Source organism: Hyla sarda, chromosome 4 (genome assembly GCF_029499605.1).
Source record: "Hyla sarda isolate aHylSar1 chromosome 4, aHylSar1.hap1, whole genome shotgun sequence".
NCBI classification, from domain to species: Eukaryota; Metazoa; Chordata; class Amphibia; order Anura; family Hylidae; genus Hyla; species Hyla sarda.
The window spans coordinates 287322888-287348214 of record NC_079192.1 but is presented as its reverse complement, the minus strand read 5'-3'; the positions used below and the strand labels follow the sequence as shown (position 1 = coordinate 287348214).

The 25327-nt window shown below is 42.1% G+C and overlaps 1 protein-coding gene across 6 annotated transcripts in view; it reads left to right on the top strand.

Annotated features, from left to right (window-relative positions):
* OTOGL (otogelin like) overlaps window positions 1-25327 on the top strand; it is a 200561-nt gene that overhangs the window by 141978 nt on the left and 33256 nt on the right. For all 6 annotated transcript variants that reach the window (XM_056574456.1, XM_056574455.1, XM_056574457.1 and 3 more), the window contains 8 exons: window positions 39-253; window positions 999-1140; window positions 3266-3451; window positions 15553-15765; window positions 17150-17251; window positions 23009-23116; window positions 24621-24722; window positions 24801-24905. In XM_056574456.1, coding sequence (XP_056430431.1) covers window positions 39-253; window positions 999-1140; window positions 3266-3451; window positions 15553-15765; window positions 17150-17251; window positions 23009-23116; window positions 24621-24722; window positions 24801-24905 — 1173 coding nt within the window. The remainder of the gene's footprint in view (window positions 1-38; window positions 254-998; window positions 1141-3265; window positions 3452-15552; window positions 15766-17149; window positions 17252-23008; window positions 23117-24620; window positions 24723-24800; window positions 24906-25327) is intronic.

Below are 25327 nucleotides of genomic sequence, written 5' to 3'. Positions count from 1 at the left end.
ATATGAACATTTTTTTCTTGTCGTTGTGCTTGTTCTAGGAATATGTAATGGTGATCCAAGTGATGATTTAAAGATGCAAAACAGAACAATAATAACAAACAAAGAAGATATAGAAGCATTTATTAAAAGCTGGGAAATTGAGAAATCTATCGATGTTACCACAAGACGTCCACTGAGAAACTGCACAGAAGATAACTGCACATATTGCATGGAATTACTCAACAGAAAAGTATTTGTGCCCTGTCACAGGAAGGTACGTGACCGCACATGGTGGTTTGGGTATTGATATTCCCAATAATATGAAGGAAGAGCAAATACATATGTGAAGCTTGATCTCCACCAATGGCCTGGTTGGAACAGCCAGTTCTTTGCATTGGTGGAGACATTTGTGGTAGGACTCTTGATGGTCATTGCTTTATGTACTTGGTGATATTTATTCAAATATAATAAAATACTATGTTAAGAAAACCCACATAGTGCAAATTAGAGATGAGCGAACTTACAGTAAATTCGAGCACCTGAAGGTAAATTCGAGCACCTGAAAACCGGAGCACCTGAAGGCTGAACTAATTTACGCAGGATAAGGCATCAACTGCCAACCCGAGAAGTTCGTGACGAATCGAATTTACTGTAAGCTCGCTCATCTCTAGTGCAAATACTCAGTTTTTTTTAACAAGTTTGTGCTTTTTGCAGTTTGTTATTATAGTCATTAATGGGGTTATCCTGGATTGGAAAAAACAGAGCTGATTTCTTCCAAAAAACTGCGCCACGTCTGTCCCCAGGTTGTGTGTGGTATTGCAGCTCAGTTTCATTGAAGTGAATGGAACCAAGTTGTAACACCACGCATAACCTAAGGAAAGATGTGGCTCTGTTTTTGGAAGAAATAAGCTGTGTTTTTCTTTTCCTGGATAATCCCTTTAAATGTATGTAGAATACTTTATGTATGTGGAATACATTTGTTTTCTAAGGTTCAGTTAACGATATCATCTAATTTATAGGTTTCTCCACAAGATTTCTGTGAGAAGATGTGGATTAACAGTACCTACTTTCTAAATTATGAATGCGATGCTCTTTCTGCATATGTAGCACTATGCAGTAAGCACAATATCTGCATTCGATGGAGGACACAAGATTACTGTTGTAAGTTATATGGTGCCGTTTATCAAAGATATTTTTCTTTTCTTTTTTTTCTTTTCTACAAATACCGTATTTTTCGCCCTATAGGACGCACCGGCGTATAAGACGCACCCAATTTATAGGTGCAAAATCTAAAAAAAGATTTTGAACCCAATAGTGGTCTTCAACCTGCGGACCTCCAGATGTTGCAAAACTACAACTCCCAGCATGCCCGGACAGCCGTTGGCTGTCCGGGCATGCTGGAAGTTGTAGTTATGCAACATCTGGAGGTCCGCAGATTGAAGACCACTGCATAGGAGGTAATACTCACGTGTCCCCGCCGCTCCAGACCCGTCACCGCTGCCCTGGATGTCGCTCCATCGCTGTCCCCGTCGCTCCGGAACGTCTCTGCTGCCGGCCGGGTATCCTCGCTCTCCGTCGCCGCCATCACGTTGTTACGCACGCCGACGCACGTACGCAATGACGTGATGACGAGGAAGGAGAGCGCTGGCCATACAGGGGATCCCTGAACGGAGAAGACACCGAGGAGGCAGGTAAGGTCCCTCCCGGTGTCCTGTAAGCACTAACCCGGCTATTCAGTCGGGCTGTTCGGGACCGCCGCGGTGAAATCGCGGCGGTCCCGAACAGCCCGACTGAACAGCCGGGTTAGTTTCACTTTCCCTTCAGACGCGGCGGTCAGCTTTGATCGCCGCATCTGAAGGGTTAATACAGGGCATCACCGCGATCGGTGATGTCCTGTATTAGCCGCGGGACCCGGCCGTTGATGGCCGCAGGGACCACCGCGATAGGGGTGTATTCGCCGTATAAGACGCACCGACTTTTTCTCCCCAGTTTGGGGGAAGAAAAAGTGCGTCTTATACGGCGAAAAATACGGTACTCTCTACTATTTACTCTTCAGGGAATAATATACGTAGGGATGTCAGCAGTATTTTACCATGGGAGGATAACAGATATTTTACATTTGGAGTGCCCCTTTGAAATTTTGTAGTCAGCAAACTGAGGAAGTTTTTAACCATCGCTATGGTTCATATATTTTTACTAACGTAACAAGTTTTGGTTGCAATTTACAAACCTACCTGAAACAGTAAACAGTAATACAATCCTGTATAGAAGAGACATGCATGAAAAACTTAATCCAAGCAGGACAGTGTCCACCTCTACATATATTATTAAGTATATCTCTTGGGGAGCATATTTAGCAGGATTTAGGGGATTTCAAATAAAATTGAATCTACAAATAGGACTAAGGAATTTTGGCATTGCTTCCTTATCCTAGTGTATATTAGTGTCTATGTGGTTCATTCATATAGCATACAGATTTTACTGTAAGTAGCAGTATAGTGGTCCCTCAAGTTACAATATTAATTGGGATGACCATTGTATGTTGAATCCATTGTATGTTGAATCTATTGTATGGAAATCTGGAAATGAGTTCTGAAGCCTCCAAAATGTCATCCAAAAATAGGAAAAAGTGAGGATTAGAAATAAGTCCTTACATACAAAAGTAAGAAAGATCTGCTTGAAGCTGTAAGTCACATATGTAGAGGACAGGAGCTTCTTCAGGGTCTTTTACAGTAGAGGACAGGAGCTTCTTCAGGGTACTTTACAGTACACACAGTGTCCTAAAAAAGTAACATTGAACCGCCCTCACCTGGTGTCCAAAGGAGCAGATAACTGTGGCACAGGTAGAGAGTAGTACAGAACAATGTAGTACCTTCCTGTACTGTAGGGAGGCGCTATCAGACAGTGCATACACTCCAGTAATACAGGTGTTTACCAGTAAAATGTCCATTTCTTCCAGCCATTGACATGTTTTGCAGATCTGGACTGTCCACAGGATTGTATATTGAATCTGGTTAAGTTATATTGGTCCAGAAAAGGCCATTGTATGTTAAAAATATTGTATGTTGAGGCCATTGCAAGTTGGGGGACCACTTTAGAAGTATTACTTAAGCCTAAGAAATGAAAATAAAGATATCATTTTTTATTATATGTAAATGTTAAGAATGGGACTCACTTATTATGACTATATTATATACCGTACATAATTTCACACTACACTATGTTGTATAATGTAAATATCTGTATAATGTAAATATCTTTCTAACCTTTAAAATGCTTTTGATAGCGTTGCCATGTCCGGAGGGAAAGGAATATCAAGCTTGTGTCCAACCGTGTGCTGCTAAGACCTGCTTAAACAAATGGTACTATGAAGAGTCCCCCTGTTCCTACTTAAGGGAAGACTGTGTGTGCAAAAAAGGAACAATTCTTCACAGGACTGATTCTGAGCTATGCATCCCTGAACAAAAATGTGGTATGTATTTTACTATGTCGTTCTGAACAGAAAAATATCTTTTACATGGCATATGCATTTGTCAAATATTGCACAAATATTATACTTCCATTTTAACCCCTTAAAGACCCAGGGTTTTTTCGTTTTTGCACTTTTGTTTTTTCTTCCTTACCTTTAAAAAATCATAATTCTTTCACAATCTATATGATAGCTTATTTTTTGTGCCACCAATTCTACTTTGTAATGACATCAGCCATTTTGCCCAAAAAATCTACGACGAAACTGAAATAAAATCATTGTGGAAAATTGAAGAAAAAATTTAATTTTGTAAATTCTGGGGGCTTCCATTTCTACGCAGTACATTTTATTTATTTTTTTTGTAAAAATGACACCTTATCTTTATTCTGTAGGTCCATATGATTAAAATGATACCCTACTTATATAGGTTTGATTTTGTCGTACTTCTGTAAAAAATCATAACTACATGCAGGAAAATGTATACGTTTGTCATCTTCTTACCCCTATAACTTTTTTATTTTTCTGCGTACGGGGCGATATGAGAGCTAATTTTTTGCACAGTGCTCTGAAGTTTTTAGTGGTACCATTTGTATTGATCGGACTTTTTGATCGCTTTTTATTAATTTTTTTATTCGGACATTTCCACACGCGGTGATACCACATATGTTTATTTTTATTTACAGTTTTTTTTTTTTACATGGGAAAAGGGGGTGATTCAAACTTTTATTAGGGAAGGGGTTAAATGATATTTCTTAACTTTTTTTTTTAGCAATGTTATAGCCCCCATATGGGGCTATAACACTGCACACACTGATCTTTTACATTGATCATTGTTACATTGTTACATAGTTAGTATGGTTGAAAAAAGACATACGTCCATCAAGTCCAACCAGGGGAAGGGTGTAAGGGGATAAGGGAAGGGATGTAGTTTTATCATTCTGCATAAGCATTAATGTTATTTTGTTCCAGGAATGTATCTAACCCTGTTTTAAAGCTGTTAATTGTTCCTGCTGTGACCAGTTCCTGAGGTAGACCGTTCCATAAATTCACAGTCCTCACGGTAAAGAAGGAGTGTCGCCCCTTTAGACTAAACCTTTTCTTCTCCAGACAGAGGAAGTGCCCCCTCGTCCTTTGGGGGGGTTTAACCTGGAACAGTTTTTCTCCATATTTTTGTATGGGCCATTTATATACTTATATACGTTTATCATATCCCCCCTTAAACGTCTCTTCTCAAGACTAAACAATTGTAACTCCTTTAATCGCTCCTCATAGCTAAGATGTTCCATGCCCCATATTAGTTTAGTCGCGCGTCTCTGCACCCTTTCCAACTCCGCAGTGTCCCTTTTATGAACAGGCGACCAAAACTGAACAGCATATTCCAGGTGAGGCCGTACCAATGCTTTATAAAGGGGGAGTATTATGTACCTGTCCCTTGAGTCCATGCCTCTTTTTATACATGACAATATCCTGCCGGCTTTGGAAGCAGCAGCCTGACATTGCATGCTATTCTGTAGTCTGTGATCTACAAGTACACCCAGATCCTTCTCTACCAGTGACTCTGCCAGTTTAATCCCCCCTAAGACATACGACGCATGCAGGTTATTAGTACCCAGATGCATAACTTTACATTTATCCACATTGAACCTCATTTGCCAAGTGGAAGCCCAGACACTTAGTCTATCCAAGTCATCTTGTAACTTATACACCTCCTCTATAGACTGTACCGTGCTACAAAGCTTGGTGTCATCTGCAAAGATAGAAACAGAGCTGTTAATACCATCCTCTATATCATTGATAAATAAATTAAACCACAGCGGGACCAGTACTGAACCTTGGGGTACACCACTTATTACCGGGGACCAATCAGAGTACGAATCATTGACCACCACTCTCTGGGTACGATCCATGAGCCAGTGTTCAATCCAGTTACAAGCTAAAGTTTCCAAGCCCAAAGACCTTAACTTACCTGTCAGACGTATGTGAGGGACAGTATCAAACGCTTTGGCAAAATCCAGAAACACTATATCCACAGCCATTCCTCTGTCAAGGCTTCTACTCACCTCTTCATAGAAGCAAATTAGATTGGTTTGACAACTTCTATCCTTAGTAAACCCATGCTGGCTATCACTTATAATACTATTATCTCCTATGTATTCCTGTATGTAATCCCTTATAAGTCCTTCAAACAATTTACCCACATTGCACGTTAGACTTACCGGTCTATAATTGCCTGGCGAAGACCTAGAGCCCTTCTTGAAGATTGGTACCACATTAGCCTTGCGCCAGTCCCTTGGCACAATACCAGACACCAGAGAATCTCTAAATATCATGAACAAGGGTACAGATATTACTGAACTTACCTCTCTAAGAACTCTTGGGTGTAGTCCATCCGGCCCTGGAGATTTGCTTACATTTACTTTATTTAACTTACCTTGTACCATCTCTACATTAAGCCAGTTCAGTACATTACATGATGTGTTACCAGCACTGACCTGTCCAATGTCAGCTCCTTCTTCCTTAGTATATACAGAACTAAAGAACCCATTCAGTAGCTCTGCCTTCTCTTGATCGCCCGTGACAACCTCCCCATTATCATTATTAATGGGTCCTACATGCTCTGTCCTTGTTTTTTTTGTATTTATATATCTTAAAAAATATTTAGGATTAGTTTTGCTTTCTTTGGCCACCTGTCTCTCATTTAGAATTTTTGCTGTTTTTATTACATTTTTACAGATTTTATTAAGCTCCTTGTACTGTTTAAATGTTATAGCTGACCCATCAGATTTGAATTTTTTTAAGGCTATTTTTTTGTTGTTTATTGCTCTTTTAACATCATTTGTCAGCCATGTAGGATTTAGTTTTAATCATTTATATTTGTTCCCCTTTGGTATATATTTAGCTGTATAGTTATTCAGAGTTGATTTAAAGATGTCCCATTTACCTTCTGTATCAGTATTTGAGAACACCTCCCCCCAGTCTATGTCCTGTAGTGCAGCCCTCAGCCCAGGGAAATTTGCCTTTTTAAACTTAGATGTTTTTGCCTTCCCCGTCTGTCTTTGTTTTCTACATTTTAAGTCAAAAGTAACTGTATTGTGGTCGCTATTACCAAGGTTTTCCCGCACAGTTACATTACCAACCAGCTCTGCGTTGTTGGAAATGATCAGATCCAACAAGGCATCACTTCTTGTTGGGTCCTCCACAAACTGGTCCATAAAATTATCCTGCAATAAATTTAGGAATTTTCTCCCCTTTGTAGTTTTAGCCAGCCCCCGGCCCCAATCTATATCTGGATAGTTCAAATCTCCCATTATTACCACTGTACCTGCCCGGGCGGCCCTCTCTATTTGTTTATGCAGCCGACCTTCTATCTCTTCAGTGATATTAGGGGGTCTGTAGATTACACCAAATACTATTTTTTCAATATTTCCCTCCTTTTGTAATTCTACCCACAATGATTCCACATCCTCAGAATCATCACACACCATGGCATCGTTCACACTGACTTTCATATCACTTCTTACATACAGACAGACTCCACCACCTTTTCTGTTCATTCTATCCTTGCAAAACAATGTAAACCCCTGCAGATTAACAGTCCAGTCATGCTAGGAGTCCAGCCATGTCTCAGTGACCCCAACTATATCAATATGTTCCTCCAGTATCAAGGCCTCAAGCTCCCCCATTTTATTTGCTAGGCTTCTGGCATTTGTGAACATATACTTTACATTTCCATTAAGTTTTACACATATAGTCTCACTAATGGGATTTTCAGAGTTATTGGGGTTAACATTGATCAATGATTCTGCCGCTTGACTTGCTCATGCCTGGATCTCACGGAGCAGCCATTTGGCGATTGGACACGCAGGAGGAAGGTAGGGACCCTCCTTTTGTCCTCCAGCTGTTTGGGACGCCGCGATATTGCTGCAGCGGTCCCGAACAGCCCACTGAGCTAGCCGGGAGTAGTTTACTTTCACTTTAGACGCTGCGATAAACTTTAATGCAGACTTTTACGTCTAAAGGGTTACTAGCGCGTGGCAACGCGATCAGTGCTGTGCGCTATTAGCCACTTGTCCTGGCCATTGTTAGAGGCCGAACTCGACCCGTTATGATGCGGGACCACGCCCTGTATTACAGAAAGGGAGAGGACTCAGGACGTACAGGCACGCCCTGGGTCCTTAAGTGGTTAATATCTTAAAGTGAATGTGTCAGATATATATATATATATTTTTTTTTTACTGTGGAGCCAGAAATCAAATACATTATTTCTTTCTAATCTGTTACTAGATTCTGATTAGGGATGAGCGAATCGAATCTGATGAATCCAAATTTGTTACGAATTTCAGGAAAAATTTGCTCCGCAATTAATGCGAATATCGCTGTGATTTGATTGCACGAATCGCTTCATTAAACTCCATTTAGTGCGGTCCAGGCTCCAGGGCATCTAAGATGGCAGCTCCCCATGTCAGGACATGGGGCAAGGAACGCTGGGAAGGCAGCAAGGCGGGTAGGCGGAATGACCCTGAATCACATGCAGCATGCAGCCTATCAGCAGCTAGTCATGTGATGTCACAGCCCTATATAATCAGCAGCCATCTTGCGGCCGGTCACATCAGCGTTCTATTGCAGAAAGAGAGAGGGACAGAGAGCAGTGTGTGTTGCACAGAAAAGCATTTTTACAGCAGCGATTCACCTCAAGCCCAAATCCAGCCTAGAAGCACTGATAGGGAAGGGAGACAGATTGAGAGAGAGAGAGAGTGCAATTGTGTGCTGCAGCACTGGTGTGTACAACAACTGAAAAGCTAATAGTAGCCAGCCAGTTAGGATGAGCAGAGCACTAAAAGCCATAATCACCTGCTATTAGTGCCTAATACTGGTTGAGTATCGGAGCTACTGCATACATAGGTGGTGTACCATTTTGTTCCTGTTAAAGTTTTAAGGGCCTAGTTACTGTGAAAGGCCAGCCAAAAGTACACACCTGCTGGCGTTGTAGACAAATACTGTTTTAAGCATAGTGGAGTGTATTGTACTCCCTTCATATACGCACTAAGTATGTCAGGCACAGAAGTGCCAGGACAGGCACAGAGGAATGGCAGTGGCCTAAATTCATCAGGTGCAGGCACAGGTCACAGCAGACTAGCAGGAGTCGCAGCGAGAAGCCTGAGTTTCTGGTATCAGCTAGCAGTAGTGTCTCGACCAGCAACCCATCTGCTGTCATTGACTGGTTAACTCGGTCATCCACTTTTTCACAAGTGACATCTGACACCCCCAGTCAACAGTCGGTGGGTTCCTCAGATACAACCTTCAGTTGGCATGGCCCAGAAGCAGTCCCATTCCTCCAATTGCCTCTGTCCTATGCTGTTCCCTCCCCCATAGAAGTATCCTATGCTGTGGGTTCAGCTCCACTTTTTAGTCAGGACGATCAACTAGAGGACAGCCAGCAGCTACTGCCCAGCCAAGAAGTGGAGGAGACACCCGCTGCTTCCTCTGCTAGGCTGGCAAGTAGTGATGAGGAGAGTGGCGTGGGAGGTGGTGTTGGGAGCATTCAGGCTACTGAAGCACACACTGTTGAGGAACCTGAGGAGGACATCAGTGACGTTCAAACACAACTCGATGATGAAGCCAATCGCACTTGGGAGCTGGGTGCAGAAGGGGCTTCATCATCATCAGGAGAAGAGGGTGGCAGGTTGCCCGTGAGCCAGCAAGGTGGGAGCATGGTTGGAAGTCAGCATGGTGGCAGCAGTGGGAAGTCCTGAGCCAAACGTGCCCTGGGTAGACCACCTGCTTCACGGCAACCTACCTGACCGGGAGGTAGTGGAACAGGGGTCCCTGGAGTTGGCGGCAGTAGCAGTCAGTGCAGACTTTTTGGGGGGAAATCAGCTACTCTGCAGTGTGGCAGTTTTTCATGAAGTATCCAGAGGATGTTAACATGGCCATATGCAATTTAAAAAAATATCTTTAATCTTTTCAATTGTGAGGCCCTTTTGTCTCGTCAGGGTGCTGTCACCTCCAGGCTGTGGCATTCTGTCACCATATGGTCTCCTCTTGCTGCTTCCACCTCCAGACTTGGTCATTCTACCACATTTTGGTCTCCCTCATGCTGGTGCCATCTCCAGGCTGTGTCATTGTGCCGCCATGTGGTCTCCTCATGATGCTGGCACATTACATAATTTTTTTTATGTTAATCTATTTAAAATCTTCAATTAAAATTTTTAAATATATCTTTAATCATTTCAATTGTGAGACCCTATGGTCTCTTCTTTCTGCTGCCACCTCCAGGTTTGGTCATTTTGCCACTATATGGTCTCCTTATGCTCCTGCCACCTCCAGGCTGTGTCATTGTGCCGCCATGTGGTCTCCTCATGCTGCTGGCACATTACATAGAAATTTTAAATCAGAAATAATTTGAAATAATTTTTCTAAATTAATTTTAATTAATAATTTTAATAAAAAGGTCCCTCCAGTGTACCATGTGTGCAGGGCACGGAGGAACTGCTAAAGGTCATTCATCAAGAAATTGAATCATGGCTTACTCCACAAAAACTGGAAATGGGAACCATGGTGACCGACAATGGGAATAACATCTTGTCTGCACTGCTTCAAGGAAGCCTGAGCCATGCGCTTCTCATGGCACACGTGTTCAATCTGGTTGTCAAGCGGTTCCTGAAGTGTTCCACCCATCTGCAAGACATCCTAATAATGGGAAGAAAACTTTGCATGCACTTCAGCCACTCGTACACTGCAAAGCACACCCTCCTTGAGCTGCAGCATCAGAACGACATCCCAAACATAGTCGGATTTGCAACGTTTCCACACATTGGAATTCCACCCTCCATATGTTGGACTGACTATACGAACAGAGAAAAGCCATCACCGATTTCTTGATGATCCAAGCGGATAGGGGGACTCCTCTGGGTAACTTCAATGTCAACCAGTGGCAGCTCATATGTGACACCTGCCATTTGCTCAGGCCCTTTGAGGAAGCCAAATTATTAGTCAGTCTCCAGGATTACGGGATGAACGACTTCATTCCACTGCTTCATATCCTACAACATGTGTTGGAAACGATGGCTGGTCAGGGCACTGTAAACGTGATGCCTACATCTCGGTGCCACATGAGCCTTGTGGGGGCTCAACTGGGGGAGGAGGGGGAGGGGGACAATGGAGCACAGGCAAGGTTTCACAAAATGTGTTATAGTCATCTGACAGGAGAGGAGGAGCGGGAGCAGGCTGTGGAGCTACAGGGTGATGAGGAAAATGAGACAGAGGACCCAGACACACCGTAGCCATGTGATCTCCTCATGCTGCTGGCATATTAATAAAAAAAATTTATGTTACTCTATTTGAAATTTTCAATTTAAATTAAAAAAAATATCTTGAATCTTTTCGATTATGAGGCCTTATGGTCTCGTAAGGCTGTTGCCACCTCCAGGCTGGGTCGTTCTGCCACATTATGGTCTCCTCATGCTGCTGCCACCTCCAGGCTGTGTCACTGTGCCACCATATGGTCTCTTCATGCTGTTGGTACCTTAAATTAAACTTTTCAAAATTTAATCTATCTAAAATCTTCTATTTAAATTTTACAAAATATCTTTCATCTTTTCTATTATGAAACCCTATGGTCTCATCGGGCTGCTGCCACCTCTAGGCTTTGTCATTGTGCCACCAGGTGACTCCTTGTTATATTGGGTTTTGTGGTCATACAGTATGAGTTCAAAGTCAACGCTTCGAGCACCCAGGACATTAAACTTGTGAATCTAATCAAAATGTTACATTTTAATTAACAAAAAAATTGATGTAATCTTTTTAAGACTGAGGCCCTCTGGTCGTCGACATCATATATTACCCTTGGATTGTTACCCCAAGAATCCAATGAAACAGGTTAGAGCAATAACAATGAACTATAACTGATTAAATTAAATATTCTCACTTTCACAGTCGGGGGCGCTGAGAGGCAGGTGGTAGCTTGCCTGGCGGATGACCGCCAGGTCAATTTTAAGATACAAGTACAAGCTTTTTCATTTCAGCCATTTCTAGGTTTATGTGCCCACTTATCCAATGGCACAGAAGCTGAAGGTGCTCCTGTCCAAGTTGCTGGTATTGCAGTCCCTCCCTTTTCAAGTGGACACTCAAAGCATGGGGGTACGCTGAGAGGCGGGGGCTGGGACAGGCAGTTGATGACCTCGCAGCAGACTGCCAGCTTGATTTTAAGATGCAAGTAGGAGCTTTTCCATAGTTTACACTGCAGCAATTATACAATATTGAAGCTGGAAGCTGGCACCAGACTTGCCCTCCAATGGGTCCTCAATAGAATGAATCAAATTTTTTAAAAGTTCCCTCCTCTTTAGTCATCGTCATATATTAGCTCTGGAATTATCACAAGAATCCAATGAAACAGGTTGGAGTGATAACAATGAACCATAACTGATAAAATTTAAAATTTGCAGTTCCACACAGAGTAAGACAGTCGGGGGTGGGGGTGCTGAGAGGCAGGGGCTGGAACAGGTGGTAGCTCGCCTCGCGGCGGACTGCCAGCTCGATGCTAACCAGAATAAAAATAAAAATAAAGGATTAAAATAAATTCAAGTTAAATTAAATAAAAATTGCATCAAAATATCTCTTTAATCTCTTCAATTGTGATGTCATATTGTCTTCTGACCCTGCTGCCACATCCAGACGCTCTGCATCAGTGATTCTAATAGCGATGCCTGTAATCTGCATGCCATACTGAATAACAGTATTATTTCACTAACACAGCAAACTCCCTATGAGTGTTACGACAAGGCAAAGTGTTCTACACCCCAATTGGGGCTCTCTGTAGGCCAGAAATAGCCATTTTTATATGCAATGAGATATTCCGTGAATACATTTCGACCAATCCGATTGTTTTCAGAAAATTTGGCGAATCGGCCGAATTGAATGTTTAAAAAATGTGCTCATCTCTAATTCTGATGGTTAATATTTTATTTAAAGGGGTATTTTCCGGCAAAAAACATCTTATCCCCTATCCAAAGAATAGGGGATAAGATGTTTGATCGCGGGGGACCCGCCACTGGGACCTCCCGTGATCTCCATGCAGCACCCACACGACCCCTCCCATAGACATGAATGGGGGCGTGTAGTGAAATCACGAGGGGGCACTGCGTTATGTCACGTCTCCAGTCCCGCAAACACATAGGTTTCCGAGACTGGAGCAGCAGCCCTGGATAGAATGCAGGTGCTGCATGGAGATCGCAGGGTCGGCCCCCCACATCAGACATTTTATCCCCCCCTTACACCCCCCTCCCCCAAAGTAATTTTGTTGTGACAGACGCCCATGGTGTGGTAATGGGACAGCGCTATAGATGTTTTTACTATTTAAAACTACAGCTCCCAGTCTACTCTAAGTAGTGATAAGGTTATGCTGGCAGTTGTTTTTTCACCCATCATTACTGAAGAACTTACAAATGACTCTAGCTCTGATGTGATATAGTGAGGAGAATACACAATGATATCAGTGACGTCTTCTCTATAATCTTACCTCATCAAGGTACATATAGCCTGGACTTGTTCCAGCTAAATCTTCTCTCTACACAACTTGATGCCCAGATGGCAATGGCTCCTCACTTTGTCAGCACATTCTGATCCTCTATATGAAAACAATAATTAATATAATTCGGCTACACACTGTATCCTCTGAATATAATAATGCCACACTATACCATCTGAATATAATACTACCACACACTGTGCTTTCTCAATATAATACTACCCACTGTGCCCCCTGAATATAATAATACCACACACTGTGCCCCCTGAATATAATACTTCCACACACTGCGCCCTCTGAATATAATACTTCCACACACTGCGCTCTCTGAATATAATACTACCATAATCTGCACCCTCTGAATAAAATATTACCACATACTGCACCCTCTTTATATAATTCTACCACACACTCCAACCTCTGTATATAATACTACCACACACTGCACTCTCTGAATATAACCGGGCTGTAGAGTCCACCCTCTGAATATAATACTGCAACATATTGTGGCCCATAAAAACCGTATCACCGCAGAAATTCCTAATAATATACACCATACTTCAAGTGTAAAACACTGAGTGCCCCTCACATGCAGTAATAATGCCCTGTCCTGTACCCCCATAATAATAATGCCCTATCCTGTGCCCCCACATAATAATGCCCCCTGTCCTGTGCCCCCCATATAATAATAATAATTCCTTTGCCCCTCCCCCACATAACCCTAATGGCCCCTGTCATGTGCCCTTCACATATAATGCCCCCTGTCCTGTGCGCCCTGCTGTAATAATGCCCCTGCTCTAATAATGCCCCATAGTAAAAAAAAATACAACAACAATAATACCTAATCCATGCTCCCACGAGCAGCTCTCTCCCTCTCTTCTTGCAGCGTGTGAACCGCGGGGACGGGATCTCCAGGCAGGCCAGCGCGATGATGTGACGTCATTGCGCCGGCCTGCCGGGAGATCGCGGCACCTACGGCTCACACGTCGCAAGCAAGTAGTGCTCACAGAGTGTGAGAGTTAATGATGGAGTGGGAGCTGACAGCTCAGCCACCATTCTAGTGAGGTGTTGCTGGGGTGACACCATCTCGGGTCCGCACCCCCATAGCAACGCCATTGCTCCTGCTCTGCTCTGTTAATTGCAATTATAGAACACTCCACGGACATAGGAACAGTAGATTGGAGCTGCCACTTTTGCCTTCTATGGAAGAATTTCCTAGGCATTGTGCAGACAGGAGTAAAGGAAAGCACCATTACCTAATATGCATGACCAGACCCCATCTTAACAATTTTACATGTCATTGTAATCCTGTCTGTGATGATCCTGTCCGCTGAAATGTTTTCTCTATAAAACAGAAAGTGTTAGCTTATTATTAAGTTTAGTGGTCAGAATGAAAACCCACAAGGTTTAAAACTTATTTTATAATGTAGATAGTTAAATGGAAAATTAGAAAAAAATTGCGTATGCTATTGAGCCAAAACCAGGAGTGGTACTGAAACAGAAAGAAGTAATGGAAAGTTTTGCTTCTTTTTCTGTGTTTTGGCTAAAACCACTAATCAAATACTGACCAAAATACTGTGTGTGAACCCAGCCTTAGGGTACGTTCACACATACAGGATTCTGCGCAGATTTGATGCGCAGGATTTGTAACTGCAGATTAGAAGCTCAGTCATTTAGTTTACATTGAAATCTGCAGCAGAAAATCCCTTGTATCAAATCCTGCGCATCAAATCTGTGTACGTGTGAACCTACCTTTAAAGGGCATTCATCTCATTACTTGGCTTCTTCCAGCCACCTCCGGTCTGTTTGCAGCAGCCAGAGGTGATTGGGAAAGCCAAAAGTTATGCAATTTCATAACATGGACTATCGTCAATGTATCACATGCAGCAACTCAGAGGGACTGGACCATATTGGCAAGATAAAGCAAAAAGAACCATCACTAACAGGCAGTAAGGACCCAATAGTAATTTTATATGGATGATATATATGAGGTCAATATATGGTCTTGGTTATCTTTATATTCTTTCACTTTGCAGTGAGATTTAGATGAATGAAGAAGATTGTTCAGGTTGTTAGAGATTGTTAATAGCACTAATAGCATTCCGTTTTACTGTTGTTTTTGTTATTGCAGTGGTTACCTTTTGCCATTGTAAGTAGCAATGGTGTTGTACATTCTATTAGATATTCATGTACTGTAGCATACAAAAAAAAACTAAAAATAGGCAGCACAACTACCTAATACACGTGTGCATGCTGCTGTGTCAAATACAAAATATGCAAATAGAAGGTTGCAGCAGAACCTATGGTCAAAACATGGAGGCTTTTAGTGCACTTTTTGATTAAAACATGTCTCCCATCCCCATGCAGCATACAAGTAATAAAAAATGAAACCCATAAAGATAAAAAAGCCAACTATATCTTGTAGGATGTCTTTACATCAGTTATTACAGTTATGTTCTTAGACCACTATTCTAATATACAGAAATTGCTATCATTTAGCATCTCAGTATTCATTTCTGTTTTATATAGAAACACAGATTTTTACTACTGTAATATTTTTTTTATATTTCTCACTTAGCTTGTACTGATAATGAAGGACATCCCCACTCGCCAGGAGAGATCTGGCATTCCTCAGCCAATAAATGCTGCCTGTCAAAATGTCTGGAGAATGGAACTGTGGTGTCCGTAGAACCCAACTGCAGCGAGCAGCCAGACCCTATCTGTAATCGGGAGGGGGAGGTGCTTATCCGTGTCATTGAAGAAGGAGCTTGCTGTCCAAAAAAAGTGTGTGGTATGTAAGTCCACTAAACTAGCATTTATAACATTACAGTGATCCCTCAACTTACAATGGCCTCAACATACAATAGTTTCAACATACAATGGTCTTTTCTGGACCATTGTAACTTGAAACCAGACTCAACATACAATGCTATGGAATCTGCGGAACGTGTCAATGGCCGGAAGAACCGACCGATCAGAATGAATATTTCGCTGGTAAAACCACTGTATTCCTAAAGTGCATACACTGACTGGTGTCTGGCAGCGCCCCCTACAGTACAGGGAGGTATTACATGTTCTGTACACTTTACCTGTATTACTGAAATGCAGGCACTGACTTGTGTCTGGTAGCGCCCCCTACAGTACAGGGAGGTATTACATGTTCTGTACTCTTTACCTGTATTACTGAAGTGCATGCACTGACTTGTGTCTGGTAGCACCCCCTACAGTACAGGGAGGTAATACATATTCTGTACTCTTTACCTGTGCCAGGGTTAGCTGCTACTTTGGACATCAGGTGAGGGCGGCTACATTTTCCGTTTTTTAGGACATTGCGTGTTCTGTTCAGGACCATGAAGAAGCTCCTGTCCTCTACATAGACCAGTGTTTCCCAAAGAGGGTGCCTCCAGCTGTTGCAAAACTACAACTCCCAGCATGCCCGGACAGCCTCCGGCTGTCCGGGCATGCTGGGAGTTGTAGTTTTGCAGAATCTGGAGGCACCCCGGTTGGGAAACACTAAAATAGACAGTGATTTACAGCTCCCAGCAGATCTTTATTACTTTTCTATGGAAGGATTTGCTTTATCTGTATTAGTTATCTACTTATTTATCTTTAATCCTCACTTTTTCCTATTTTTGGATGACATTTTGGTGGCTTCAGAACCAATTACCAGGTTTCCATAGAGTTCTGGTCTCAACATACAATGGTTTCAACATACAATGGTCGTCCTGGAACCAATTAATATTGTAACTTGAGGGACCACTGTATTATATTTTACATTGATGTGTTTTACAATATCTTACTTTAGTTCCTATGCGGTACACTTTTGTTTATTTTGGTCAAACACAACTTGGTTAGCATTCTTAGAATGTTTTTAATCCTCAATTTTTAATCCTTTTATCTCATGTTTATGCTTAGTCAAGTATAGACATGGTAGTATTTACTGGCTAGGTATGCAGTTCCATAGAAACTCTGAAGAATCCCATTTTGGAGAATCTCTGACAAAATCTGCAACAAATCCTATAAGGAGCATAAATGCTTTAAATACCTTATTTTCCTAATGTTAACAATTCTCATATCATACAGCATCATCTAATAACTTTACAGTAACGTATGTTTGTATGCTATTTTGTATGTATGTTTTCTGTATTCTAAACATTATTTTAATATATTTACAGACTGTAACACAACCTTATGTGAAAAAACTATAACATGTAAAAGTGGAGAAAGATTGGTTGCTGAATACAGCCCAGTAACCTGCTGCCCTCAGCTACACTGTGGTAAGTATTTTTATTTGGTTAGCAATTTTAAAGGGTAGCCTTGGATCTCTGCAATGCATTTTGACATTTTGCACTGGATTTTTGGATGCAGATTAAAGGGGTACTCCACTGGAAAACATTTTTTTAAACCAACTGGTGCCAGAAAGTTAAACAGCTTTGTAAATTACTTCTATTTAAAAATCCTAATCCTTCCAGTATTTATAAGATGCATTATGATCCACAGGAAGTTCTTTTCTTTTTGAATTTCCTTTCTGTCTGACCACAGTGCTCTCTGCTGACACCTTTGTCTGTCTCAGGAACTGTCCAGAGTAGGAGCAAATCCCCATAGAAAACCTATCCTATCAGAAGGGAATTCAGAAAGGGAATTCAAAAAGAAAAGAATTTCCTGTGGATCATACAGTAGCTGATAAGTATTGGAAGGATTAAGATTTTTTAACAGAAGTAATTTACAAATCTGTTGAACTTTCTGGCAACAGTTCATTTAGAAAAAAATGTTTTCCAGTGGTGTACCCTTTAACTACCTTTGTGTCCTTAATCTTCAATGCTCACTTTCATGTCACTTATTCCAGCATATTTTAAATTCACATGCAAAAAATTGGTGCCACCATCCGCAGTGTGAACTACATTGCACTATTTGTTGGCACGTATTGCACACCAAAAAACTTAGGGCGATCTTAGACGCTGCGCTAACACACTTTACACAGCTGCAAAAATGGGGCCATATTTTTTACATATTGTGGGCACAGACATAGACATATTGGCCCTCATTTACTTAGAGTAGAGTGTAGTTTTCTTTGTGGGTTTATTTTTCTGACAGGTAATTTTCCATGTTGTTAACTAATGTTGCACTTTTCCCTACATTTAGCTTTTTTTTTTTTTTGCTCTGAGCTGTTGTTTTTTTCAGAGCTCAAATCCACTACATTTTATGATTTTATGTTGGAATATTAGTAAATTTGTACTTTTTTCCCCCAAAAAAATTAGGAAAATTTTTTTAGGGACACACCCCCTTCTCAGCAGCCACACACCTTTTTAGGGTTTTCTGAGAAAAGTGGAGAGTTAGTGGGGTCATTTTGGAATTTTTGTCGCAAATTCTACCGCATGACACATGCGACATTAAAACCCTACAAAATCTACTCCGAAAAGCCTTAAAGGGGTACTCCCTTAAATGAACTGGTGCCAGAAAGCTAAACAGATTTGTAAATTACTTCTATTTAAAAATCTTAATCCTTTCAGTACTTATTAGCAGCTGTATGCTACAGAAGAAATTCTTTTCTTTTTGAATTTCTTTTTTGTCTTGTCCACAGTGTTCTCTGCTGACACCTCTGTCTGTGTCAAAAACTGTCCAGAGCAGCATAGGTTTATTATGGGGATTTTCTCCTGCTCTGGACAGTTCCTGATACGGGCATTAGGTGTCAGCAGAGAGCACTGTGGACAAGAAAAAAAAGAGATTCAAAAAGAAAAGAATTTCCTCTGTAGCATATAGCTTCTAAAAAGTACTGGAAGGGTAAAGATTTTTTAATAGCAGTAATTTACAAATCTGTTTAACTTTCTGGCACCAGTTGATTTAAAAAAATGTTTTTCCACCGGAGTACCCCTTTAACAAATGAGGCTCGTTTTTCCATTTTTGCATAGACTTACATAGAGTACATTATTGTTAAAAAAATGCAGAATGCAATTTTGCAGACCCATTTATACAAATAAAATAGACCAGAAACATTGTGAACCTAGTCTGAGAGGAAATGTCAATAACTCCTCGGTGCTCTCTCCTGTCTGACAGCACTCCTCTGTGCTCTCTCCTGTCTGATAGGACTCCTCTGTGCTCTATCCTGTCTGATAGCACTCCTCTGCGCTCTCTCCTGTCCGATAGGACTCCTCTGCACTCTCTCCTGTCCTATCAGACACAGAGGAGTCCTATCAGGCAGGAGAGAGCACAGAAGAGTACTATCAGACATGAGAGAGCACAGAGGAGTACTATCATACAGGAGAGAGCACAGAGGAGTACTATCAGACAGGAGAGAGCACAGAGGAGTACTATCAGACATGAGAGAGCACAGAGGAGTACTATCAGGCCGGAGAGCGCACAGAGGAGTACTATCAGACAGGAGAGAGCACAGAGGAGAGCCATCACACAGGAGAGAGCACAGAGGAGTACTATCAGACAGGAGAGAGCACAGAGGATTACTATCAGACAGGAGAGAGCACAGAGGAGTACTATCAGACAGGAGAGAGCGCAGAGGAGTACTATCAGACAGGAGAGAGCACCTGGGTGTACTATCAGACAGGGGAGAGCACAGAGGAGTCCTATCAGACAGGAGAGGGCACAGAGGAGTATTATCAGACAGGAGAGAGCACAGAGAAGTGGTATCAGACAGGAGAGAGCACAGAGAAGTGGTATCAGACAGGAGAGAGCACAGAGTAGTCATATCAGACAGGAGAAAGCACAGAGGAGTACTATCAGACAGGAAAGAGAGCACAGATGAGTCCTATCAGGAGAGAGCACAGAGGAGTACTATCAGACAGGAGAGAGCACAGAGGAGTATTATCAGACAGGAGAGAGCACATCGGAGTACTATCAGACAGGAGGGAGCCGGTGGCAGGCAGCGTTACAGGCGGCGGGGAGGACTGGTGGCAGCAGAATGCAGGCGGCGGAGACAGAGGCAGCAGTGAAGATCTGTTATGTGATCTTCACTGCTGCTTTGTAGTTTCACATCTACAACTCCCAGCATGCCCATACAGCCAAAGGCTGTCTGGGCATGCTGGGAGTTGTAGTTTTGCAACATCTGTAGGGCTACAGTTTGGACACCACTGTATAGTGGTCTCCAAACTGTTTACTTCCAGATGTTGCAAAACTACAACTCCCAGCATGCCCAGACAGTCCAGGCATGCTGAGCAGTGTAGTTCTGCAATATCTGGCCCTTCAGATGTTGCTTAACTACAACTCCCAGCACACCTGGACAGTCTCGGCATGCTGGGAGTTGTAGTCTTGCAATATCTGGAAGGGCACTGTTTGGAGACCACTATAAAGGGCCATATGTTGCAGAACTACAACTCCCAGTATGCCTGGGCAGTCTGGGCATGCTTGGAGTTAAAGTTTTGCAACATCTGCAGTGCCACAGTTTGGAGACCACTACACAGTGGTCTTCAAACTGTTTTCCTCCAGTTGTTGCAAAACTATAACTCCCAGCATGCACTGACATACCATGCATGCTGGGAGTTGTAGTTTTGCAACAGCTGGAGGTACACTGGTGCGGAAACACTGTGGTAGTCTGTTACCTAACTCAGTGTTTCCCAACCAGTGTGCCTCCAGCTGTTGCATAACTACAATTCCCAGCATGCACAGTCATGCTGGGAGTTGTAGTTTTGCAACAGCTGAAGGTTATCCCCCCCAAAGTGATTGTACAGGGTACACTCACACGGGCGGGGGTTTACAGCAAGTACACCAGGTTAAGTTTGAGCTGCGGCATTAACACCCCACAGGTATCTGACAGATTTTTGGAACAGTGGTCCGTGAAAATGAAAAATGTAATTTTTCATTTGCAAAGCCCACTGTTCCAAAGATCTGTCAAACGCCAGTGGTGTGTAAATGCTCACTGCACCCCTTATTAAATTCTGTGAGGGGTGTCGTTTCCAAAATGGGATCACATGTGGAGGGGTCCACTGTTCTAGCACCACGGGGGGCTTTGTAAATGCACATGGCCCCCGACTTCCTTTCCAAACAAATTCTTTCTCCAAAAGCCCAATGGCGCTCCTTCTCTTCTGAGCATTGTAGTTCGCCCGCAGAGCACTTTACATCCACATATGGGTTATTTTCATGCTCAGTAGAAATGGTGTTACAAATTTTGGGGGGCATTTTCTCCTATTACCCCTTCTTAAAATGTAAAATTTGGGGAAAATAAATTCCATTTACACATCCGACTGTAATGAAAAGTCGTCAAATACCTGTGGGGTGTAGAGGCTCACTGTACCTCTTGTTTTTTTTTTGGGCTGTTCTGGCACCATAGGGGCTTCCTAAATGCGACATGCCCCCCAAAAACCATTTCAGCATAATTCACCCTCCAAAATCCCATTGTGGTTCCTTCCCTTCTGAGCCCTCTACTGCTCCTGCAGAACACTTTACATTCACATATGAGGTATTTCCTAACTCGATAGATATCATGTTACAAATTTTGGGGGATTTCTCTCCTTTTATCCCTTGTAAAAATTCAAAAGATGGCTCTACAAGAACATGGCAGTATAAAAAAATGAAGATTTTGAATTTTCTCCTTCACTTTGCTGCTATTCCTGTGAAACACCTAAAGGGTTAACAAACTTTCTGAATGTCATTTTGAATACTTTGAGGTGTGCAGTTTCTATAATGGGGTCATTTATGGGGTATTTCTCACAGAAATGCACTTTAAATCCACTTCAAACTCAACTGGTCCCTGAAAAATTCAGATCTTGAATTTTACGTGAAAATTTCGTAAATTTCTGTTATACTTCCTGCTAGCCATCTAATGTCTTCAAAAAGTAAAAACATGTCAAGTTTATGATGCCAACATAAAGTAGACATATTTTTTTGTGAATCAATATATCATTTATTTAGAATATCCATTTTCCTTACAAGCAAAAAGTTGCAAAGTTAGAAAAATGCAACATTTTAAATTTTTTAAATGTAATTTGGGGATTTTTCACCAAGAAAGAATGCAAGAAACAATGAAAATTTACAACTATGTTAAAGTAGAATATGTCACGAAAAAACGATCTCAGAATCAGAATGAAAAGGTAAAAGCATTCCAGAGTTATTAATGCGTAAAGTGACAGTGGTCAGAATTGCAAAAAGGGCTGCGTCCTTAAGGTGAAAATGGAATGAGTCCCTATGGGGTTAGTATTTTACTTTTTCTCTCTCCTTCTGTCTTTTCCTTTAAAGGGGTACTCCGCCCCTGGCATCTTATCCCCTATAGGATATGGGATAAGTTGTTAGATCACCGGGGTCCCGCTGTTGGGGACCCCGGGGATCGCAGCTGCGGCACCCCACCATCATTACTGCACAGAGTGAGTTCGCTCTGTGCGTAATGACAGGCGATACAGGGGCCGGAGCAGCGTGACATCATGGCTCCGCCCCTCATGACATCACGGCCCGTCCCCTTAATGCAAGTCTATAGCAGGGGGCGTGATGACCGCCACGCCCCCTCCCATAGACTTATATTGACAGGGCGGGCCGTGACGTCACGAGGGGCGGAGCCGTGACGTACCGATGCTCCGGCCCCTGTATTGCCCGTCATTACTTGCAGAGCGATCTCGCTCTGCGCAGTAATGATAACGGGGTGCTGCAGCAGCGATCCCTGGGGTCCCCAGCAGCGAGACCCCGGCGATCTGACATCTTATCCCCTATGCTTTGGATAGGGGATAAGATGTCTAGGGGCAGAGTACCCCTTTAAGTATGCTGTGGGGACTCTGCCCTTATCCTCAATATTGCTGTCAGCCCTTGGAGCAGTGTTGCTCCTACACTCCAATTTTCTGGGGGGCTTGGGTAGTAGGGGGGGCTTTTGGCACTGCCAGGTCATCCTGACTGTGGCCAATAAGACACAGAGACATTTCAGCAAGATTTTGTTTTTGCTAAAAAGAGCATCTTATGTGGTAAATTATATCATGATGATATATTATAAACATGCTATATGTCTTTTATTTAACCGACTTAACTTTTTATATGCTGTGGAAAAATAAAATAAAAATGACTGGGAGTATAAACATAAAAAGAATGTGAATTTCCTTTTACAGTTTGTGACCCATCTGCTTGTCCAGTAGTAACACAACCAGAATGCAGACAAGACCAGATTTTAGTTCAGGTTAGACAAGAGGATTCTTGCTGTTTTTCATACATCTGTGGTAAGTTGATTTTCAGAATCTTACAAAGGGGAAAGTCTTTGCCTAACAATGCTGCTATGCCATTTTTACTTCAAATTATTTTATTTAACATTTTATTTAATTATGCAAATGTGAATTGTTCAAAGCACATAAGGTGATCAGCCATTCTTTATAAACACAGTGACAGGCCTTGCTCAAAGTAGCTAAGCTGCAACTAAGCAGGGAAGCTTAAAGGGGTACTCTGGTGGTTTTTTAATCAACGAGTGCCAGAAAGTTAAACAGATTTGTAAACTATGCAGAGAAGGATGTGCAGCTCACTTAGGATATGTGGAGATAAGTGTTCGAGGTTTAAGGTGATGCCTTCCCCCGATAAGGCCTAGAGTAATGTAGAATTAATATAGAGAGTACCAGTCCTCAAGAACACTAGGCAATAAGGTATAGAAAGAAAAAAGGAGAGATATGGATCCAGTAATTATAATTAAATGTGAATTTATTAATAATCTATAGTAAATAAAATGACCAATCACTTTGCAGGGCCCTTGCAGAGATAAATCGGTACATGTTCACTTATTGTAAATGTAATAAGAGATAAAAAATTAAAATATAGCACCAATCAATAGATATATTGTTAATGTCCACTGTAGTGAGTTTGCAATAAGTCTCTTTCAATAATCACAATTCATTCGCAGTTAATCAAGCAGATAATTAATCCAAATGTATCCAGTGTTGAATATTGAATGAATCCTATGAGTCAGTATTGGATATTGATTAAATCCTATAAGTCAATTGTAGCAGCAATGTTGGATATTGAATAAATCCTGTGAGTCAATTGTGGCAGCAATAGCAACTATGTTGCAATCTCAGGTAAATGAATCAGAGCTGTGTCAGCGATGTAACAATGTGTGGGTGCACAGCACCACTCGCCCTCCTTAGCAGACCTCGGTGGACTTCGGATAGCGATGTTTTTGATGGTTAGCAGGTAGCGATGCTGACAGGCAGCGGTGTCCTGTAGATAGTGAACGCTGTCAGTAGTTGCGGTATCAGACCGGGTTGTGGTCTGGGTTAGTGGTTCTTCGGTGGGCTGTGAGTATCCTGGGCTGGCACGGAGAGGCGTCCGGCCCTGGGAGGTAATGTCCAGGAACCTTGCCGTCCGGGGCTGTGAATAGATGACTTGGAGCAGCTGCGTGTCTGAATGATGCGCTAACAATGCACGCGTTGCAGTGGTCCAATTTCGCGGGCATCCACCAGTTGCAAGTCACAAGGAGCGGGTATAGTCTATTTTAAGTGATATACACTTAATAGTAAGGTGCTTAATAATAAGTCAGATGCGTTTCAAGGCCTGCGGGCCTTTTCTTCAGTGACAATATGTCATTAATAAGCATTAATACTAAAAATACCTGTGGAATTGAACAGTTTTAGTGTAATAACCTTCAAGTTGTAGCATATCAGTGAAAAACAATGCATTTGCTTGTTGAGATAGTACAAATGTGCAAAAATGTAATAACAGTTTATTTTATACATGTAGTTTGTGAATCCTGTACAGAACCTGTTGCCGTTTGCACTGATGAAGAAATCCTTACTGTAGATTTAAATACCACTAACCAGTGCTGTCCCAGATACATTTGTGGTAAGATTTTTGTGTCATTTGTTTAGCTAGTGACTATTTTTTTATTTTTTTTAATACTGCTTTTGTTTTTTGATTTAGTGTGTGATGAGAAACTCTGCCCTTCACCACAACTGAACTGTTCTTTTGAGTCACAGTTGGTCAAAAAGACATCAGATGGAAAATGCTGTCCAGATTGGTACTGTGGTTAGTATGGATATCTGCATTTTGTAATTTATAATATTGTGTATGTATAACGTAAGTAGCTCTGTTCTTACTGGGATGGCCCCCCACCCTTCCCCACAGGTATAGGCAGCAGACTTAACCCCCCTTCCCCATAGGTATAGGCAGCAGAGTTAGTCCCCTTCCCAGAAAGGTATAGGAACAGAGTTAACCCTCCTGTCTCCTTAGGTATAGCCAGAGGTACCCCCTCTTTTCCCATAGGTATAGACAGAGTTACCCCCCCCCTTTCCCCATAGGTATAGGCAGAGTTACCCCCCCTTTCCCCATAGGTATAGGCAGAGTTACCCCCCCTTTCCCCATAGGTATAGGCAGAGTTACCCCCCCTTTCCCCATAGGTATAGGCAGAGTTACCCCCACCCTCTTCCCCATAGGTATAGGCAGAGTTA